Source organism: Cynoglossus semilaevis, chromosome 20 (assembly GCF_000523025.1).
Source record: "Cynoglossus semilaevis isolate Cse_v1.0 chromosome 20, Cse_v1.0, whole genome shotgun sequence".
In the NCBI taxonomy this organism is placed as follows: Eukaryota; Metazoa; Chordata; class Actinopteri; order Pleuronectiformes; family Cynoglossidae; genus Cynoglossus; species Cynoglossus semilaevis.
Window position 1 is genome coordinate 11,482,305 of NC_024326.1, and position 22,413 is coordinate 11,504,717.

The 22,413-nt window shown below is 41.5% G+C and overlaps 1 protein-coding gene across 4 annotated transcripts in view; it reads right to left on the reverse strand.

Annotated features, from left to right (window-relative positions):
* The window catches only part of map4l (microtubule associated protein 4 like), a 32,111-nt gene that overhangs the window by 5,461 nt on the left and 4,237 nt on the right, over positions 1-22,413 (reverse strand). Inside the window, exons 3-14 of one of the 4 annotated variants that reach the window (XM_008334700.3) lie at positions 21,982-22,068; positions 21,525-21,749; positions 18,790-18,807; positions 9,357-9,712; positions 8,323-8,437; positions 7,308-7,367; positions 6,703-6,965; positions 4,584-4,643; positions 2,115-2,207; positions 1,107-1,188; positions 918-1,027; positions 498-678 (exon numbers count right to left, since the gene is read on the reverse strand). In XM_008334700.3, coding sequence (XP_008332922.1) covers positions 498-678; positions 918-1,027; positions 1,107-1,188; positions 2,115-2,207; positions 4,584-4,643; positions 6,703-6,965; positions 7,308-7,367; positions 8,323-8,437; positions 9,357-9,712; positions 18,790-18,807; positions 21,525-21,749; positions 21,982-22,068 — 1,650 coding nt within the window. Of the gene's footprint in view, positions 1-497; positions 679-917; positions 1,028-1,106; positions 1,189-2,114; positions 2,208-4,583; positions 4,644-6,702; positions 6,966-7,307; positions 7,368-8,322; positions 8,438-9,356; positions 9,713-13,615; positions 15,534-18,789; positions 18,808-19,388; positions 20,722-21,524; positions 21,750-21,981; positions 22,069-22,413 lie in introns of those variants that run through there. The other 3 variants (XM_025066156.1, XM_017042256.2, XM_017042257.2) reach the window with 3 other exon arrangements.

The window sequence follows — 22,413 nt, forward strand, 5'->3', positions numbered from 1 at the left end:
GCAACCACACAGGTGGCAGAGGTCTGGTGTCTCTGAACTTGGCGTCTGGAAGCCACTGACAATGTCAGATATAAATATAACCTGTGGGACCTGATGATCTGTACTCTGCTGTTCCCTCTGTGATTTGATTCAGTCAGTGAGCATCTGCTAACCTTGTTTACCTTGGATCTTCGGCAGAAGGCAGCTGCAGCCACTCTGGTTTGACTGAGCGTCACACGTTCAGTGTCACTTTTTGTAGGCAACTGCTTAGGGCTTTTAAATTTTGAAATTAGATTCATATAGCAAAAAAAAAAAAACATTTTAAAGTTCAGTTTAAATAATTAAAAAATGCAAAGGTTCAAATATACATTTGGATCTATTGAATCAACATAAATATAATAAATATTATATATTTTTTAAATTTCATACATACATACATATAAACCTCTGTCCCATCATGACATCACCAAAATGCTAAATACGCAGCTGTGTGTGTGTTTGCATGTGTTTACACCCACTTGTCTGAGTGATGTGCTTGTTTACGCTAAGTCCATCTCCCCCAAAGGGAGCAGGTGCAGACTCCTTCACCCCATTCTCCTTGGCAACATCTCCTGGTGCTGTTGCCTTGGCAACGCCTGCTGGGCTTCTAGCAGGAGCACCACTTGTGGGTGAAGATGTCTTCTGCTCTGCCTTTTCTTCCTGTATCCAAATAAGATAACACTGGCATCACGTGACAGATAGACATGTAAACATACAAGTCCCCAGACTTCTTTTTCTTTATGTATTACACCATCTAGTGGTGATGGCTAGTAAAAGCACAGTGAGTCAGCAGACCAAGAGAATTGATGTCTGCTTTAACTGTCTACCTCTACTCTTCCTACTACTATTGGTAGTAAATATTGCATTATTAAAAATACCATACAAAGTATTAGTGTGACCTTGTGTCCATTGGTCTGCGCATCTCCTTCATCCACATTGTCCAGAGATCCGATCTTAGACTTGGCCTTAATGTTCATCTTATGGGATTCTATCTTCACATCGCCACCACCTAGGGTAAGAAAAGGATAAGAAGATGTAGAAGAGGGTAAAGACAGGAAATAACAGGGGGCAAAAGTGTGAAGTTCAACCTGGCTTATGTTTGATGTTGTCCTTGGAGCCACACTTGGAGGTCACCCTGCTCACATCAATCTTCTTACTCAGGATCTGCACCTAAAGTGAAATGAAAATAAATCACATTGAACCAAATCTTCTGTAATTGGACACTAACTGTATCCAGCTGTTCTCTTTTTGACTTCAATACCAAATTCTTTAAACAATTGTCAGCTCCCATTTTTGTACTACGACATCTGCAGGGAGAACAACATTGTGTTTGCTTTAAAAGAAAATGTGAGAGAATGTCAGACAAACAAACACTTTGGTGTCTGACCTGTTCTATTCTTAGAGAGAGAGAGCGCCTGTTTGTTTTCTTAGGCTGGTAAATGATGCTGAGAAATCAAGACAGGCTGTAATTGGAGGAGCGGGAGCAGCCGGTTGTTAGGCTGTTGTCATGTCAGGAGTGCGTGTGTTCAGGATCACAGTGAGAACATCTAAATGCTCTGACAGCAGCAGACATCACTGGACTAAAAAAAACATCTTCCTGACCTCATCCCAGTTTGTCACAAGGTCAAGTCGACTCGTAGGTTTGATGATGATAATCACACATTGGCTTTAACCAACCTAGGACTGCTGAAACCATAACTGGTTGATTGATTGACATTTATGGTCAGATGTATGGATGTCCGATAATATCAGCTAATTGAGGATATTATCAAATGCATCTATATTTGGGTGAGAATAGTTTTTTTTATACTTTTCCTATAAACTAAACATGTTTAGGAATATATTTGATTTTATTTCATTTGCTATTATTGAATTTTTAATTTTGTATTAGCCATAGATTTGCATTTCCTAAGTGGGTTGACTGTACACACCTCCAGTTATATAGAAGTAATATAACAAAAAAGGTAAAGTTACAAAATGTAAGAAGTAAATATCAAATAGACAAGATTCACATTTGATCCCTACTTTTCAACTGTCCAAACCAAAACTAGTTTGACAGATGAGCGTCCACTCTAATCAAAGGCGGCAGCTCTTACATTACCCCCTCCAGGGACATGCTTGATGTTGTCCTTGGAACCACAGCGAGACGTGACATGGCTGAAGTCCAGCTTTTTGTGCACTATTTGAACCTAGGAACAGCAAGAAAGGATGGAAGGAAGGGAGGAAACAACAAAAGAAGAAGAAAGAACAGAAAACTGGAATAAGCAGTGAAAGAGAGCAGATCAGTGGGAAGTTTAACAGAAGACCTTCACTGGAAATCAAACCTGCCTACTTTCTAAGTTCCGTACTTAGATTTACATTAATATAACAACACGAATTGAATGGACCAATAATGAGTAATTATTGGTTTCATGTTCAACCGTGAATGAAGCCGTATGTATTATTATAACCGCTATTTTCTTATTATCAAATACTTTGTTGATGCTCCCTAACGAAAGACTGTTTTTACATCAATGTTGATGTAAGTGTTGTTGACGGTTTAATGATACATCTTTGAATATTTGAAGTATAAATATTGCACTGTCTGAACATAATACCTTCGTAACAACTGATGTTGTCGCTGTCTGTACTTTTCTACTACTATGTGTTGATTTTGGCTTCAAAACTCTAGAGACACAAACAGAAGAAGAGAAATGGCAGACAGGTGGACAGACTTTGGTCTCGATCATTATTTCATTAAACACCGTCCAGACGGTGAGGGCAGCAATCAGACGATAAGTGTAATAACAGGACCAGAGGAAATGGAGATCTGAGACACCTTCTTCTAAAACCTCTACCATTTGTCTTAGTCTTCCCCTCCCCAAAATGGCACAGTGACGCAGGTAGCACAGGCAAACGATGAGTCACTGAGCAGTTAGCGCTAAATTGTCCCCGCTCTAGTTCTCTCTCTCTCTCTCTTTCACACACACACACATCTGAAGCATGCATGCACTACCTGTTTGCGTGTGTGTAAGTCAGAATGAGAAGCATACGACCCCTCTATGTGTGAATATCAAAAACTCACCTAACACAGTACTGTCAAACTTTGTTTCACAGTAAATGTAAATGTATTTTAAAAAAAGAAAGAAAAATCAACAGTGAAATATGTCACACATTGGGACACACACACTTTGTTACCCAAAGTGCGGGGTGGCCCCACACTAGGGGACGTGGAGTTACTGCAGGGAAGGCACATCACGTCAAATTTGTCTCACTTTCGATATTTTCATTTGTCCCACAGTGGGGGAAACTGCACCAAATTGTAATTACATTCCGTGCAGTAATATCAGTTCTGTGCAAACTTAAAAACAAAAAAAGTTTAGTAAAGATTTGAAACTTTGAAGACGGGGGTCTCAACAACACTCATATCTACAAATATGTGAAGCAGGACAATTCAGCATGGAACTGGAGACTGTCCACACAACAATAGTATTTTCTCAAAAATGTCCACGAAAAATTCCTCTTGTCTCTTTGTCAGGACTGACAAACTACACGTGTACGTCTCAGATCTTTGTGCTGACGGAACGTTTGCCGTCATCTTTGAACGATGCCTGTGCTGTTTGTCATTGGTCGTGAAGGTCAGCTGCTCTGTGTACGCTGATGCCAGCAGTGCCATTTGACTCACTTTGATATTTTACCAGAGCAGAGTACCCACCAGCAGTTTGTCCTCCAGAGAACGTAGGGACAGCAAAGAATGAAATTGATTAGTGATTGATCGTCTGACTTCTACATGTGAAGCTGTTTGTGTGTACAGTCACCCATCAGGAAATTGGAAACCAAAATGTTGCAGCAGTCAGCGAACCTGAGAGTTGGACTGTGCCAGTTCTGCATGTGTGAGATTGTATCCTCAAAAATAGTTTTTAGACAAGGCACATTAATCACTCTGACTGTGTATGACTATGGTATATGTGTTTTATGTCTTTGACTATTTTTTTGACTTTCTAACTCTAACAATAGATTTTTAATGGTCTGGCTAAACTAGATAGTGGGGAAAACTAGTTCTTATGGGCAGACACATCCAGCACCGTACGTGGAACCTGGCTCCTACTTGTTATAGCTGTTAACACTCGCCCATTTCCTGGGGTAATAACACTGCTCTTAATAGGTCAAACTCCTTGTTACTCATCGTTTAAATATTTTCAGACCCGGTATCATTTTTTCACCTTCACACATACAGTACTTGCTGGTTCTAACAGACATTGTCACGACACGTATTTTAAATTTGTACGGATCTGACAAGTGCATTACAAACTTTTTGTTCGTTGACTTTGGACAGCCCTCCTTAAGGGCACAATTTTACTGAATTAGTAAAAAATCGAAATCACATCCATGTAGAGTCTTTACACACAAAAAACACGTCTCTTATCTGTTTTAGCCAAAAGTATCTGATACGGAATTGTTGATTTCTGTCAACTGTCAAGAATACCTTTGTTTGACCCTATAGACAGGCCTGGTTTAAGGTGCTGAATACAGTGAGAGGAGGAAGGTTTGCATGAGGTGTGAGGGTGTCAATGGGTGGGACTCACTTTGGCTTTGGTGGCAAGGGCGCTGGGGTCTGATGTCTTGTTGTTCTGGGTGGAGGAGACCTGGGGAGATAACCACCCCGCGGTCAAAGAACCTCCAGAAAACCACAAATGTACCACAACACAATAGATGGTGGAGGAGTGGATGGAGTGATGAGGATACAGAGTTGGTAAAATATATGACATACGGTATATGGAGTGGAAGGAAATGGGTGGATCTTAATACAGTCAGTGTCAGGGAAAGAATATGAAAGTCAGGATGGATCAAATACAAACTTTTACCATCACGTCTATTAGATACATATGTGGACATTTTGTATTATTTCTTTAGTTTTTAAAGGAACTATTCACTGACAACTATTAACTACACATCCTTCACCTCCAGCCTCGGGCTCATGATCATCCTGTCTGACACTGTCTGCACTGTTGCTCTGCAGAAACTGTTCGGTTAAGTCACAGAAATTGCTCTCTCTTAACTGAAGTCTTGCCAGTGAAGAAATTAAAGTGAGCTAGTATCATTTATTATTTTACACATCTTTCAGTGGTGGTTTAGTGGTTAAGGAAGCAGACTAGGGTCCAGAAGGTTTGAGTCCTCCAGTTGCCAAGTTACCACTGAGGTGCTCTGAGCAAGGCACCGTCCCCACACACTGCTCCACTGTTCACTTTGGTGATGGATTAAAAGCAGAGGTCACATTTGGTGACGTACGTCAAGGGCACGGTGCAACCTGGGCAGTTCCCCAGTCCACCACAGGGTCGCACATAGAGACAAACAACCATTCACACCCACATTCACACCTACGGTCAATTTGGAGTGAACAGTCGACCTAATCCTGCACATTTTGTAGACTATAAAGAAACCTGAGAATGTAGAAAAAATAGACAGGAATGAAGAGAAAGATCTGCAACAGAACCAGCTATTGTGTTGACAGCGTCAGTATGTGCCTCACCTTTTCGTGACACATCCACTGAATTCAGCTTGTGCCTTACTATGTGACCTGTTTTTTTTTGTGATCTAACTTCAAGACTGACTCACCAAGGTTTTCTCACTATGCAAATGATCCTTCAGTCAAAGAAACAACTGGCAGTCTGTGACTGAAGCCTCTGCTCTCAGCTCATCACTGAACCTTTCATTCAAAGTCATTTAGAGCCTGGTGTAATCAAGATACAAATTTAGTATCAGCTGAACCAAATGAGCCACTTTACATGCTCCACTGAGCATGTTTGAATGGTAATTAGAATTTGGTCTACTTCAGTAGAATTACCTGCACTCTTCTGGACATTTTTTTCTCATTTATTCTCTTTCTCTTTCCTTCATTTTCTTTTGACCTGTCAATATAATATAACCCTTAAAAATAGCCTGAAAAAACGTTTTTCTAGAGCGTGGATGCCTACACAATTTATTTGGATTGCAAGCTAATATAAAATGACCTTTGTCTACCTACATAGGTAACAGGTCAATACCTATGTTATGCTGTAATGAAGTTGTAATGATTGTCCAAGGGACTTATTATTTGTAAGAATGTCAACATTTTTAAGATTCAGGACAATTAAAATGTTCAGATTTTAGAAATATAAAAAAATGGGACTAAATTGAACCATTCAAGTTCAAATCATCAAGTCTTTAAGGAGAGAAGGAAGTCTGACAAAACCTTTATTTTCATGTGGCTCTTACCTGTTATTGAAAATAATAAACATCAAATTTAGCATCCAGTGATTTAATCCATCCAGTAAAGCTGTCACCTAAATATATTTTATCTTTATGTTGTCATTTTGAGAGAAATGGAGCTCATGCTGATGTGCCGCTTGCACTCTGTTGTTGTTGTTTCAAGGGAAAATGATGAGTCACTGAATCATTACATAAAACTGGCCACGACACATCAATCTGGTGAAAAATGCCACTGATTTCGGCCAGAGCAGCAACTCAGAGAGGTGTGCTCACCTAACCTGATATGACACAGAACAGCTGCCAGAAAATGTTGAGGCCGGGGGTCTTTTCTCCAAACTGACGGAGGGATGAATTCATTCCATTCAAATACATTCAGCCTCAGGCCAGACTATTAACAATCAATGAATTATCAATCGTCTCAGACTATTAACTGATTATTGTCTGGGTTTCTCCTACCTTCCCTCCTCCTGGCTGGTACTTGATATTATCAGTGGACCCGATCTTGGAGCGAACGTTCTTCAGATCCGGTGTCGGGGCGTTGCTGGGATAAGGGCTTCGATTAGTACGTGGTGCTGCTGGCTTCTTCTCTATCTTGCTTGGAACTTGCTTGGGCACAGGGGGTTTAGTGATGATTCGGCGGCGTTGAGTGGCGTTGGTGTCACCGTTTGTGGAGGCAGCAGGAGTAGCAGGTGTGGTGGAGGAGGCTGGGCGGGGGCGAGCTACAGAAAAATAAAACCATAGAAAATAACTGGCACATATGTGTAACAATAGTCCAGACCTTTCATCTGTCACGACGATCGTCATCACTGCTCAGCTAATCCAAGCACTTGACTTTATTTTATTTTACCTTTATTCTCAATATATTTTTATGTTTTATAATTTACAGTTTGTCTGAGTCAATAAACCCACAGTGGATTTAATGTTGTCCATTGAAGTTGTACACACTGTGATGTTCTAGACCACATGACGTTGTGCAGTTCAAGGAGGAAATATTGTTCAACTAATACTACATACATATACGAGTACTGTAAACTGGGTATAGTGTGTGTGTGTTTTTTTACCTGTACTCTTGGGTTTCTTGATGTCTCCCGTCTTGCTTTTAGCCTTGTCAGTCTTGTTGGCTGTGTGGTAGAAAACATTTAAGAAACTTTTTTTTTAGTTTTTTTTTTAGTTAATGTTCTGTATCCCACCTCTCCAACTGCACAGATACCTCGGGGTATATTGTTAAATCAATTCCAATAATAATACTAATACATTAATTGATTTCCAAAAGGGCAATGAGCGTTTACTGTTGCAGACAAAAGTGATGCAGTTCGACCTACCTTAACCTTTAAAGCTGCAACAATCGTATTTTGGTTTAAAATAGCACACCTTTTTATAACCTTTAAGCTTTTGACTCACTGTTTTAATTATAAAACACATTGATTTCACTGCTGTCACCAAATCCAATCCATTCTTTAACAAACATTTTCAGCAGTAAAAATAACATTTTTTTTGTCACCATCTTTGTGAAGCATTTTCCCATGGCTCGGGAGAAATAGTCAGAGTAATTTAGTGCATTTTTTTTATTTTGATTTTGATATTGTTGTAAGTATATATAAAAATAAATATATATAATATATTATATGTAAATATATATAAGAAATCATTTACATTAAATCTAAATGTTATATAAAGATAAAAACAAAAGGGTTGTTCATTTTATAAACACGTGAGTCATGTCTTCAACTTCATCTATCACTAACTGAGACTATTTCAACATTTCAATTGGCAAAATTAGTTGTATTTTCACAGAGTTTAAAAGCAAAATGCCAGTGTGAGCTCACAGCTCCGACTGAGTCATCGCTCCCTCACGTCTGGAGGTGATATTCTGTTTGTTATGTGATAAAAAAAAAACAAGGTTATGTTTTCTTCAAAGGCTTGTGATAACATCCCTCGAGTTAGATATAAATGATAGCTCTTTAATGGCAGCAAGTAAATATTTTTCCAAGTACTGAAAAGAGTTCCGTTTAACAAAGGTCAAACATGCGGAGGTAAACAACGTCTAACTTCTGTGTGGTGTCAGTGAGCACGTACCAGGAGCTTTGTTTGCAGGAGGTACAGCAGAATCATTCTTATTAGGAGCTGCTCGTGGTGTAGGCGTGGCCTTAGGAACAGGCGGACGTTTCTTAGTCAAACCATTTTCTGGAGCCTGGAATTAAGTGTAAAGATGGATTGTATGAATGTTCAGCAACATGTTTGACACAGGTGTGTGTTTTCCACCATGGAATGATATTAGAGAATCAAAACAGATGGGAATCAGAGCGGTCACTGTTACTGTAGCTGCTGCGGTGAGAACCTGATCTATACTTCAATCATGATGCCTAGTGTGCTGGAGGAACTCCCACAATTCTTCAACGCCCAGCGAGGGCGTAGGTGGTCAACGGAGTCATGAGTTCTGTTTTTTTAGTTCCTGAACCTGCAGTTTTTTCTTACTTGGAGGCTTTTAATTGACCTCTCTGAATATCCTGATGGTAAAGAGGTTTGAACGGTCCTTAACCTTTGGTTGGTCAGACTTATATTTTGCTATATTTTTCGCATGTTTGGCTATATGAACCTATGTGAATTCTAAATGTCTTAGTGTCAAGTTATAATGTAGTACTTTTATACATCGCTCTGTACTTTTATACGTTGCTCATTTGGTTGTTTTCAACTCTGAACAACGTGTGTTTTCCCACAGCGCACTCCAGGCGGTGGTGTGTAGCGACAGACTCCCAACAGAATCAGGACAAAGGGCCTATTTTCGGATTAGACTCAAATTCAGCTTTGTCACGTTGCCTGGGCTTGGACCTCAGCTGCAGAGCAATTTGGTTCTCTGTGTGACGCATGTAAATAAATGTACTGAAGAGGGAAAAGATTCAAACATATTAGACTCTATAGCAGTTTAATTTTGTAAAGCAGATCGAAGAAGGAGATGTAAATATAGTGAGACAGTAGATCAGATATTCCACGTGTGGATGTTCTCTCATCCAGTAGGTCAATGGTTCCCCAAACTTTTTCTGCAGGCTCTTCCACCCGTTTGTAGATAAGGCATTAGTGTTCAGGAGAGGACGCAGGTGCGTTAGTCTTACCTTACTCTTGCTTTCCGGTGACATCTTGCCGTTGTTGTTTGTAGGAGACTTGGCTGTTCCTTTCCCTCCCTTCTCAACCACCTTTGTCTCCTCCTCCTTCTTCTTCTCATCCTTGTTGGTCTTCTCTGGTTTGTCCACCTTCTCTGTCTTCTCATTGGCCTTGTCTTTGTCCGTGTTGATGGTCTTCATCTTTTCCTCTTCTTTCATCTGAATCTTATCAGATTTCTGGTTCTTGTCAGGTCCGTCATCTTTCTTCTGTGGCTCCACCTTGTCCTTCTTGTCAAAGATGTCCGTCTTCTCTGTCTTAGCAGGTGTGACATCAATCTTTTCAGGCTTGTCTTTGTTGTCAGCTTTCACTGTAAGACAGAGATCAAATTGGCTCTTGTTTAATCAGAACCAGGCAGACAGAGAAAATCCCCAGTGATTATTGTCAGATGTCAAGTTACTAGAGTTTTAATATTCTTATCACCAATGTTACAGCTAATGGAAGGTCTCTGGTACGGAAGATTTAGCTTTTGTGTAATAGAAAAATGAAGGATAAATGGTTGGTTATCACACCAGAAATATAAAAAGGTAAATTATAGCGTCTTCAGTCTTTCTATAAATAAAACAGGCATCCATTTTTCCCACTGCAAGCTTTTATGTTTCGTGCAAATGAGCTACAGGATTTTTTCTCTAAGTCTCTAGGATCAAATGTATCAATTACTACATGTTCTGCATATTTACTGCATGAATTTTAATGTCCTCCACCAGAGAGTATTTTGCAGTGTAAAGCTGGAGTACACAGTAATCTACACAGGACAGAAAGTGCAGAGTAATCCTTTCTTTATTTGCGCAGCGTGAGGTAAAACATTTCCGACGTCATCATGGCAAACAAACAAAAATAAAACCTGTGCTCTTCTTTTTGCAAATACCAAACACATGCGTCCGGGGTCACGGCCAGGTTTAATCCACTGTACACAAACACAGTTCTCAAAGTGCACGAGGCTTAAAACGCTGCTCGTCTTTCTATTTCAGCACAACAAATTGCAGCTCATTACTTGACCTCCAGTCGTCCTCCGTTCAAATCAAATAATAATAGCCCTTTCAAATCCATTACATCTCCGGCTCCTGAACTCAAAAGCCTTGGAACACACAATTAACACCAGCGTTCAGCGTTTCCCTGGAAAGAGAGGCAAAGCTAATGTAGGCCTAGCTTTCCTTTTATACACTGTATAAAACTGACGCACCTCTATGGCTGACAGCTTGATGAGAGCACCACGGGTTTTACAAAACCTTGTTTTAAAATGCAGCCGCATGGCTCAGGACATGGATAGAGTTTGAAAATTGATGTGCACTTGTGCACTGGTGGGCATCAAGTTTTGGAACCACACAATACTGAATAAAAAACAAACCAGAAATGAAGAAGGAAAACAGTTTTTTACTAGATTGCACAAGGCTGGTGTTAGAAAGTAGGTATATTATAGTATAGTGTAGAATGGTATGTGCATGTGCGTTTAAATCTTTAAACTTGGAATTCTCATCATTGAAAAATACCGTTATAACTGAACAAAACTATGAGCTTCACCCTTAAATTATATTTTTCATGGTAACTTTTAACAACTAAATCCATTCATCATTTTAATTATTCAATATATTCCACGTAGGCCTGGGCTAATACATTCAGTTTAAAATTAAATGAATGCATTAATCTCTTAAGCTATGATAATAATGTTCCTGTCTGAACAGCGCTAAATGTCATACAGAGCTATTGGAGGTTAATTAATTGTGTTGAGGTGCATTGTATCTTATAAAGCCTCTGGTGGACATTGAATTAAATCACCTTAATTTACCATGACCCAGAACATTACTGGACCAACACTAACACTACAGCAACCGTTAGAAAATGTGTTGTTTGTGTTGTTATTTTGTGAAATCTAAACTGCGACATTTCTAAGAAACATTTATTTTACCTGTTACCTGTTTTTGATACATCACCAGCGATAAGAAAATGTTTGAAGGTCGAAAAACTAAGATAGGCAAATAGAGAGTTGAAAAAAAATGAGAGATGCTCTGCTGTAGTCTGTCTTTGTGCCTGTGTCTTTGCTGCACCCTCACTCTGTCTTGTGTTCGTCTCAGGTGTCATGCGCCTTTAAAACCCTCCTTGCATCATTAGTCTTTTCTTCGACACATCTGTGTGCACTTACACATGTGATACCAGAAATAGCTGCTCTATATTTGAATGAGCACAGAGTCGATGTCCAATCAATGTGAGAGTGGGTCTCTGTGGAGTGGTGTCTAAAAACTCGGCTGAATGGATGACGAATCAGCGGCACAAAAGAAATACGCACAGAAAATATAATGACGGGAGTTGACAGAAGAAAAGACTACAATGACAGGAAATGGAATGTACTCACAGGAGCCCTGTAATTACTGTGGGATGCAAATCAAGTACAATTCAGTCAAAATTTAAACCTTGTACAGCCTATGTCTTTTCCCTTTTCACATTTTTTTCAATTAGAAATACTGATTTATTCTAGGGAACTTTTGAAATAAGACAAATGATGTGACGATATCGAGGTATTCAAGTGATTGTCTTTTATGTTAGTGTGAAACGTATTTGATGTCACCCTGTTAATATCATTCATTTATTTATCTTCCATCCCTTAAACCTCTTAAGATACAGGCGTTCAGTTACCCAGTAGGATTAAACTGGTGGTCTACGGGCTGACATAGGCACTGATGTTCCTCATGGTGGCCCCTAATTAAATATCCTGCTACATAAATAGATTGGCAATGAAGACAACATCCAACAACACACTTGTTTCAAACTTAAAGGATCTGTTAAGGCGGTGCATCACAGGTGCCTCAAACATGTGATCAAAAGAAACCAAATGTGTTTGTTGTTGTTGTTCTGGTAACGGCTGTGAATCAGCTGGTAGAGCAGGTTGTCTCTTTTATTTGAAATACAGGCTGTTTGATCCCGCCGCAGCTTCCACCTCCTGCAGTCTGCGCTGGCAGGGTATGAACAGCAAGGCGTGAAGAGGACATGTTGAAAGTGAAAGTGCTGTTTGACTGATTGAATGGAATGGATTGGACTGGAGCGGGCCTCAGGTGGTCATCAGAACTGACCATTTATGAGTTAGTACCATGTGTTTGGACTACCTCAGTAGTAACCGACATCATATATGTATACACAGTGCTCAAACTGATTTATTTTTCTTTCTCAATGTAAAATGCCCACAGTGTTTTTTAACATTCTGTGGTTACACTGCCAACAAGTGATTCACCCCACTGATTCACAGACCAGTATCAGAATCCAGAAGAAACTCTAGCGATAGAATTCATGATGAGCAAAACTGGATTTAATGTTGCTCAAATGCAACAATGTAGTAATTATGTCATTTTTGTTGAGGCTTACTTTAATATACATTAACTAAAAGAAACAAAATGGGGGGAAATGTGTTTTTTCTAGAAAACAATTTCTGACTGAATTATTTATTGTTTCAGAAAGGACTATGCACCGTAGATGGAGTTATATTTTATATTTCTTGACTCTTGGTGCCACGATATGCAACTACATTTTGAGTTTATTTTCACTGAATCCCAGCAAACACTGGCTGCAGCTTCCTCTGTAAACAACCCACTCAGGGGTAGAAGATGAATTAATAACTTATTATGACCAGGTGTTAAATGTATCAGTGCATCTGTCTTCACAACCACTTAGTTGTCACTACCTACACAGTCACCAGGGTCCTACAGGGATAACATGTCTGTGAATCACTAATTAGAAGATCTAACAGCATTGTACCAATGTGATTCCAGCCACGGTCTGTAATGTTAGCATTTGATCCTTTCCCAAACAAAACTGCTTTAATGTGTGAACCAACCACACTACGGACAGGTCACAGCCTTGAGACATCTGAGTCTGACACAGTGAAGTGTGACAGGTCAGAACAACAGAGTCAGCTTCTCCAGATAAAGGAGACCACCATGAGAACACACACCTCATTGTCTCAGGGACTAATGAGCTCCTGTACAGACAGAACACTGTTCTAACAGATCAGGCCGGCGTGTCTGTGCAGGTTTGACAAAACTGGAGGTTTGTGTGAAACGACACTGCACGCTGATTCCAGTATCAGTGATTCACAAAGTTATTAGCTTGTTATTGGATGACTAAATGTCTTATTTTGGCTCTAAACTTCCTGAGAACCAGATCAACAGTATTCCACAAATTGAACTATTTTTACTGACCACAGAAACCACAGACGGACTCTTACCCACGGTGCCTAGTTTGCCATCTTGACTGGGGGAAATAAAAGGTCCAGTAGGGAGTGGGACAGGCAGTAAAAAGTTTGTCTCGTAGCTGTCGTGATGCCTCCTGGGGGGCGGCGATGACGGCAGTACTGGTGACGTCATGAGCTGAGATGACATCATCGACACTGCAGCAGCGGCTTCCGTGCTGTCCATAAGTGTGAATGAGCGTCGGACAGCGACGTGAGGGTATGGTGCTCTGGGTGGACATGCTGATCCCATAAGAGTAAAGTTTGGAACGTTAGCCATCTGAGCAGGAGACCCTCTGACAACGGTGGGGTACGTTTCAGCCATCAGCATGGGGACAGACAAGTGAGAGCAGTCAGACATGGTGCGTCTCACTGTAGTTCGCTGGGGCACTTCACTGGAGAGGCTAGTTTTTATTTCCTTGTTTTCAGTTGCACCAGGCACCACTTTTACATTCTGGACATGGAGTTCGGCTTGGTCTATGTCTTTTTTGCTCAACGCCGCTCTTGTTTTCGTGGCTGGTAGTGAGCCTGCTGTGAGCTGGGCATTGGCAGCAGCGTTAACCCCTGGTAAGTCAGCAGCAGGTGGAGGAGGAGCATCAACATGTTCACTGTCAACAGTTTCCTTTCTTGAAGGAGATGGTGGATGATTGTTTTTATTGTCTGTAAGTGAAGTGCTGCCCACTGTAAGTGAAGCTGTATTTCTTTCCTCAAGTTCTTGGGCTTGTTGTTTAGGAGGAGGATGCGTGAACTGGCTGTGTGTAGTCACCTGGTGTCCTTGGATGAACAGTCCGTCATTTCGTTGCATATGGCTTTGTCCGGGGATCTCAACTTTCCCAGGTGAGACGGTAGGGGTGGATAACGAGGATGAAGGTGAGGAGTGGGAAGACGAAGGGCTGCTTGGACTCTGTCCTGCACTTCCTAAAAACCCACCTATCCCTTCCGACCTGTGTCCCTCCTCCCTCAGTCTACCTCTGTTGGACACCTCCTCTATCTTCAGTGCTGGCATTCTGAAGCTCTGAGTGGCTGTAGCTCCTGACACTGCCCCAGGTGATGCCACCTCAGTCCTGTTTCTGCCCCTGGCCTCATCCTCTGCTAATGTTTTGTCAGCTGGGGTTTGCCCCGCCAGTGCTGCCTGGCCTCGGCAGTGCCAGTCACATTCCTGAGCTCCGACTGCTGGTATGACGGCACCAGAGAGGGTGTTGGAGGGTTTGTGCTGCTGCTGTTGATGCTGCAGGTGTCCACTGGAATGCTGTCCGTAGCCGTTGCTTCCGCTCATAACACCAGGCTGCTGCCGGGGTGATCCAGACAGGAAGGACATTGTACCGCTCTGTTGTCTGGTCCTTTCTATTTCCAGTAATTTTTCAAAGATAAACTCTTTCTGTTGTCTTTTAGTGCACTTCTCAGGCTCCGTCTTCAACTTGTCCTCATGCTTCTGATGTCTCCAGTAAGTTATTTGTCCAAGAGGTTAAAATGTCCTTAGTGTCCAATCTGTCATGGGCTTTAAAAAATGCTGGAAGTGATAAATCCTTCTTTGGTTAATGGCTCAAAGTTGTCATTTAAAATCTGTGCGTGTGTTTACGGGCAAAAAAAGAAGTGTGGGTGTGTGTGTGTCTGTTCTCGTCTTTTCTCTGAGCGCTGCAGAGATCATCTGTGGGACTAAATTGCACCTTGCTCTTCCTCCTTCCCTCCCTCCCTTTCTCTCTCTCTCTCTCTCTCTCTCTCTTACATCACAGTCACATGACTACAGAAGGCATAATCCCTCATTCATATGAGCAAAAATCTCTGGCCCTGGGTTACAATAAGACGACACAGAACTGCAATAAATGTGCACATGTGCAACAGCTTCCACACAAATTCATTCATTTCTGTTCCTTGTTATTTCAGCCGCCTTTCCACAACCGCTGCTCATCAGTTGATTCTTAACGAGAGACAAACAGGGAGGTAACAGACGTGTCACTGAAGGCTGTCCTGGTGGGTTACTGGTTGTATTTGCCTTGATGGAAGTGTAGTTTGCCATATAATTTAGAGAAACAAACAGCCAGCTGACTGTGGTGATGACGCTCAGCTGGTCAGGCTTTCATTAGGATTCAAAGTTATAAAAGAAATAATCATGTTTTTTTACTTCATCAGTATGTTGTTACTTGGGAGCTTTATCCATCCCTATCGTAATGTTGACCTAGAAAAAAAAAGATTTACCCATGTACAGCATGTGGATGTAACTGGATGAAACCTCCAAACACTTTATACTGAGAAAGTGTTAGAGAGGACTGGCTTTTGATCCCCCAAAGCTGACCTAGAATAAGAACGAGTGATATTTTAGGAATCCAACTCTACACACAACTGACACCACGGAGAATATGAATTAGTTTTAGTGAGTGCAACCATGTGGAGTGCACTGTTGGACATATTAGGTTACCGAACGGCCACCAACTGTATGTGTGTGTATATGTGCATTTTTATATTTGTATTTATATATATATATGGAATATATATATATATACATATATATATACTCAATCTCTCACAGCTCATTCACAGTGATTTGAAATCATTAGTCTAGTCCAAGCTCTTCTGTCCATAAAAACCTTTGTAATGGCAGTAATGTTGTCCCTAATGTCTGTGGCAGCCGACGGCTCATCTTGACAAAACCACAAAGCACTGACAGATTATGGCAAATACCCCTAACCTGAGAACCACCAGTAGTCAGCTGTTCCGTCCTGACACATTTGGGTCAAACCCCTGCTTTGAAGTTTTATTTTAAACATATTGAGAAAATACTGGCTTCCGTATTAAGCTTCTTACAGCACATCACGGCTAACAAACTGGCACCCAGTCATCTGCAACATACACGTATGGCTTATGCCAAGATGACAAAAAAAGTCCAGTCATTGAGTTTGTCAGGGATAGCCTTGCTGTTTTTAAGCCAAAGCCTGATCAGAAATTATAAAAAACAAAGGTGTATCACATCTTAAAAAAAACAAAACACATGAATAATTCAAATATTAAGCATTCTGCATACAGACATAAATCTTCCATTTGAAGGTCATAGCTGATCAACATTAGCCTGGGGGGGGGGGGGGGGGGGGGGAGGGAGATAGAGAGAGAGAGAGGGATGGGGAAGTAGGGTAGTTGTTAGATTGGGGAGGGGCAGGAGGGAGTGGGTGATCTTTTCTGAGTGTTTCTATTTTTACCCTTCAACCTTGCCAACTGTCACACCCAGTAAACCTCTCCTCCTTCCCTCTACCACACCCCCTTGTTGTTTCTACGGCAACCGCCTCCCATGTCTCGCTGTGACTACACCTCCTGCTTCGTCCCCACCAACACCCCTCAAACCCTGTCTCCTCCTCTAACCACCTGCAGCGGTTACTGTGAATTCAGCGACTCTGGGAGTGAGCGAGGAGACGATAAGGAGGAGGAGGCAAAAGAGTGGATGGAGAATGAGGAAGAAGAGGGTGGAGTACGGTGGCAACAGGATGTTGAGTGATGAAGGGCAACAGATGAAGGAGGTGATGGATGAAAAGAGGAAGTAGAGAGGAGAAAGGTGGATGACCGGAGAAGAAAAGAAGAATAAAAAGGAAGGATGGAAGATCGGAATGGAAGAAGCAAGTAGAAAAAAAAATTAGTTGGGTGGAATGATGGTAAGGGAGAGAAAGGAAGGACACGAGCTACGAGCTAATAGTTTATATAATAGTCTATCGTGTGGGAACCTATGACCTGCATCACTGTATATTTTCTTCGTGTCCACATAATCTCAATAATACTCTGTAGTCAATAACAGCCACTGTAATCAACAAGATGCCACTCGTCTTTTAACAAACTGAGACGAGTCTCCTGGTGGAGGTGGAAGTCTCTGTAGAAGAGGTGGAAGCAGTCATAATAAAGATGACTGTACTCGGGAGGATGCCAGTATTCAACATTCACAGAGTACTTTTTTTTCCTCTAATGTAAGAAGTGAAACCAAAAACAAACAAAACAGCAGACATGCTCTCATGTATAGTTAATATTTTACTGTGATACAACAAAATCACTTGAAATACGTAGGAAACATCGTGCTGGAGATAAAGACAGATTTAGACAGATTGGCCTATTTTATTTTGTTTTTCTCAGTGACTGCACACACAATGACTAGACAATCTCTGAGTTTGATGTAATGCAGTGTGTGTCTGTGTGAGCCAAGTGGAGCAAGACATAAGTTGGAACTGACAACAAATATGAGCCACTTGTCTGTTTGGTTCTTTAAGTGTCATTGAGCAGCAGCTCCCGGAGCTCATGTTGAGCTCACTCAAGGAGAAAAAAAAATCAAGTTTTTAAAAGGCTCAAGGACTTCATTAAGCCACCACCATTCAGGCACCATGCTGGGCTAAATATACCTTATGTACCATCAGAAGCATGAAAGGTCTCGGCTGTAGACTGTATTCAGGGTCTATTTCCATCCTAATTGGTAAGTCTTGCTGTTCCCTTTAGGGGTCACTGCAGAAGATCATCACCCTCAACCTCCATCCGTCAGCTGGCTTCTCTACTGTTACAACAACCACATCTTTCTCTAGTCTTTCACTTCATTCATGGATCTTTATGTTGTCTTCCATTTCCCTTCTTTCCTGGCAGCACAATCAACCACTTCTCCTTGACACATGTCCACACCATCTCAACCTCATCCTCTTCAACTTTGCCTTCAACTATTTAGCATTTGTTTTTATTCTGATCCGCTCATTTTAATTCCATCCACCAGGGAATCAGCTGTTCTAAAATCTCAGCATCTTCATCTCACCATCAGGGTTTGAACTTGTGGTCTTGTTGCTGTAAGGCATTCGCCTTAACCTCTCTTTGACTGTGTGGTCTTGTTTTACTTAGCGTTTGATATTATAATGAATTTTGCTTCATCATTTTTCCCTTTCTTCTTTGTCTGTTTGAACTTTTTTTTAATACCTGTGACAATTTTATAATTCTTTTTTAAAATCCAACATTTAGAGTCGGTGGCAAACCTCATTGCCCGAGACTGTTTTTAGCAAGTGAGGGAACATAGTCATTTGACGCCCTCTGTTGGTTGTTTTCAGAATGGCAGATGCAGGAATCAGTTGCTCTAAATGTACAGCTTTGACAGAGTTTTTTAAAATACAATTATTTGCCATACAAATGCACAGAGTTCTTTTAAAGAGAGAAGCTGGTCTTACCTGCAGTCTGGGGAGACACTGTTAGCATGAGAAGAAGAAAAAGACAGAGGAGAAAAAAAAGAAATCTTAGTAAGTCATTAGAGCAACATTATCATCCAAATCAAACAAATTTTCAAAAGTGTTTCAAAAATGTTAAACACAGCAGTTTATTCTCTCCAGGGGTTAAATGTCTACGGAGTGAGAATTTATTCCTACAACTGACCCATCCCACCCTCACATTCCTATAGTTGTTTAGAAAATGTGTTAAAAAGTGAAGACAGACAAAAAGGTTCACGTGCATAAAAGCTTTGCCATTTTTTTTAGAAATGGCATTTGTAAAAAAAAGTTTAGATTTTTTAAAAATAAAACTATTTTAAATATCCCAAGGGGAACAAAAAGGAAGTGGTTGCGTTGTATCTACCTGCCAGGTCTTGTCATGAAAACAAATACAGAAAGGAAAAGATTTAGCAGTGAGCAGGTCTGATGGTCAGTCCACAGACCGAGGACGGTGAATGAAGCTGACAAGTGAAGGGTTTACTTCCTGATATTCCAGCCCACAATCACTCTTTTTTTCAAAAAAGGACCACTGTTATTTATTACTGATCCTGCAGTTCACCCACCTTCCAGTGGGGTGGGCTGTGGCGAGGAGGACACCTGGAGGTCTGAGTGTGCTGTGGTGGTGACAGAGGAAGGTTTTGCAGCAGAGCTAAGGCAAGTGGCTACATTTGCGGGCAGAGAATCAGATGAAGTGGGAAAAGCTTTGTTAATAGAGGGTGAGGTTAAAGTGACGGGTGGGGCTGGGGTGGAAGTGGGACTAAACGACTTGACGTTTTGACTGAGACCAGTTCCGACTGTAGTCAGAGTTGTGGAGGTGGGGGTAAAGAGTTGAGGAACTTCTGAGGCAGGGATGACTGGTTCTTTTGGGCTGGACTTAGTGAGTGGAGCTGCAGCTGCAGAGGGAATGTTGGTGATGGGGGTGGTGGTCTGTGAGTCAGGGGTGGAGCCCTGAGGGGTCTGCAGGACTGAATCCAGGAAGGAGAAGGTCTGTGAGACTGGGCTGAGATTGTCACTCATCAGTATTGCCAGACCGGCACTCGCATTTCCAGCCAAACTGTTCTTGGTGGCAGCACCGGCTGCTCTCTGACCGCTGTCTTCAGGTTTGATGGCCAAACCTTTGTCTTCTTTCTGCACGTCTGTAGCCGACAAAGAAAAATCGTCCACACACATTGGCTCATAGGGTCTGGGTGAGGAATCGTTACTGTTGCTGGTGTGGTTTGTGGAACCAGTGGGTATTTGTGTACAGGCAGAGGGTTGGACAGAACTGGAGCTGTAGTTTGGAGGTTTGAAGTCACTGGACTGAACATCTGTCCCCCAAACAGGAGCCACTGTCGCTGGAGTCGGGGAGACTGGCTGCTGGGGCGCCCCCCACTCCTCTGGAAGTCTTGCCCGGCTCTTAGTTTTCCTGCTTTTCACTCTTCCCCCACCTCCACTCTCTCTGATCTCCCATTCCCAATTCTCTTCGGCTTCTTCTTCGTCGTCTACCTCCTGCCCACGGCCGTCGTTCTCGTGGCTATCTAAGAAGTCGAAGGCCTCGTCCTGACCCGCCCTCCTCTTCTTGTTAAGACTTTGCTGCGTGCCATCCTCACCCTCCGCTCTCTCAGGTCTGTCTTCACAGGTGGAGGATGTCTGAATGATGTCATCTTTAGAACCGATGGAGGGGAGGACAGGAGCTGCCGAAGGGGGGAGGATTTTATAAGAGGTGGAACCAATCACATACTGTACTGTGTCAGAGAATCAGTAACCAGCCAAAAGCCAGAAGAGCTGTCTAACCACCGACTATACTGTTGATGGTTTTCTTACTTTTCACATGCAGGTCATACATACAGTACAAACAACTGGGTACATTTTAACCTGTGTAATATTTAGTGACAAGTCACAACAGCGTACTGCAACAAATACCTCACTTTAGTCTACTCCAAAACAGTTCCTTAATTGATAAATGATAAATGTGGAACCTGTGGAATGCTACAGCATTCTAAAAATCAATTATTTATGTTCTTTCTCATTCTGTTTCCAGCGTTTCTGCTAACAGCCTCGTCTGAGGTTAACACACCTCCATGTGACAGTTCACTTATGGTGCGTGTGGTTGTATGAGGTACAGACGTGGTTCAAAATGAACACAGCACTAAGACACAGTGAGAACTGGATACTGTATCAAGACAACACATTCAGTCCAGGGGCCAAGGTGCTCTCTATAACCCCCTGTATTAGGAACAGCACAACTACTACAGCGGCTAACACCACAGAGACCAGGAACTAAACTAAAGCACATTTTTTACCCCAAAAAACCCCACAGACGTAGGACTGTTGATGTGGGACTGGTGCTGGTTCTTTAATTCATGTTTATTTATTATATCTAACTTAGCCTAATGAAACTCTAGCCTTCTCCATATAGCACAATGCTAATCCATGTATGTGGTTGGTGAGTCTCAGGAAGCCTTTATAGATTAGTTGTGTTATTTGCCAAGGGTGCAGTAGCGTTCGGTTGTAAAGAGTGTAAACGGTGCCCTCTTGTGGACGTAGATGGTACAGCGTATATAATTTGCTTTGAAAAATAAGTCACAGGACAAACCAGACTACGAAAAAAGTAGGACACATAATTGGAAAATATGGTACACAATAAAACCTGCCCTGTTTACACAGATGTTTGCACAGCCTGTGTGCAAATGCAGCCTGACCAAACCTACTGTTGATACCTGCAGTGTAATCCATGGACTGGAATCCTGGGCTGCTGGTCTTAAATGGACTGCCTCCACTGGTGTTTGTGGTGGTTTTGTTTTCCACACCAAACAGGCCTGAGCTCTTCTGTACTTCAAGTGCTGAACCAGTCCCAGTCTGGCCAAAAGGGTTGGTACCTACAGCGGTCTGGAACGGTGGCAGACCAGTCCCCACAGTCCCTCCAAGCATGGACTGAGGAAAGCCTGGTGGAGGGACCAAGTCTCATTATACTTTTTTGAAATTTAAACTTAAGAGAAAACCTGTGACAAAGTGCAGTTTATGGAAAATGTTTCATAATAACTCCGGTATCTATGAGTATATATGTGTACTGGAAATTTACACTTTCTAAAAAATCTGAAATGGTAATGAGCCAAATTATTCTCTGCTCTATCTGTGAACCATGTTTTGTATGACCAGTGTATCCCCCAGTCTTACCAGAAAAGTTGTCAGTGCTGAAGGCAGACTGTCCTGGCATGTCTTGGAATCTGCCAGATGACATCACTGATGACATCATCCCTGGAACTGTGGAGAATACACAGCATCATCCTGTTTATTAATCGTTAACTTGAACATCAATTCTGTTTGTGTTGCTGCTGCTCACTCTTCCAAAGATATTGGTGCAGTACAACTTTGAAGCATGAAATACGACCAATACGACCAATTTTTAAAAGGACAAAAATGTTTAATTATTTTAAATGAAATTAATTTAGTTAGAAAAACAACTCATAAACAAACCAAACTCATTCAGAAGTGAATTTCTCCATTACACTCCCACACAGTGAGTCATTCTGGGAGGTTACTGTATCAACAGGCTCGTTTATAAAAGGTCTTCTGATCAACATTAGGGATCAAGGAGGCTTCAAAAAG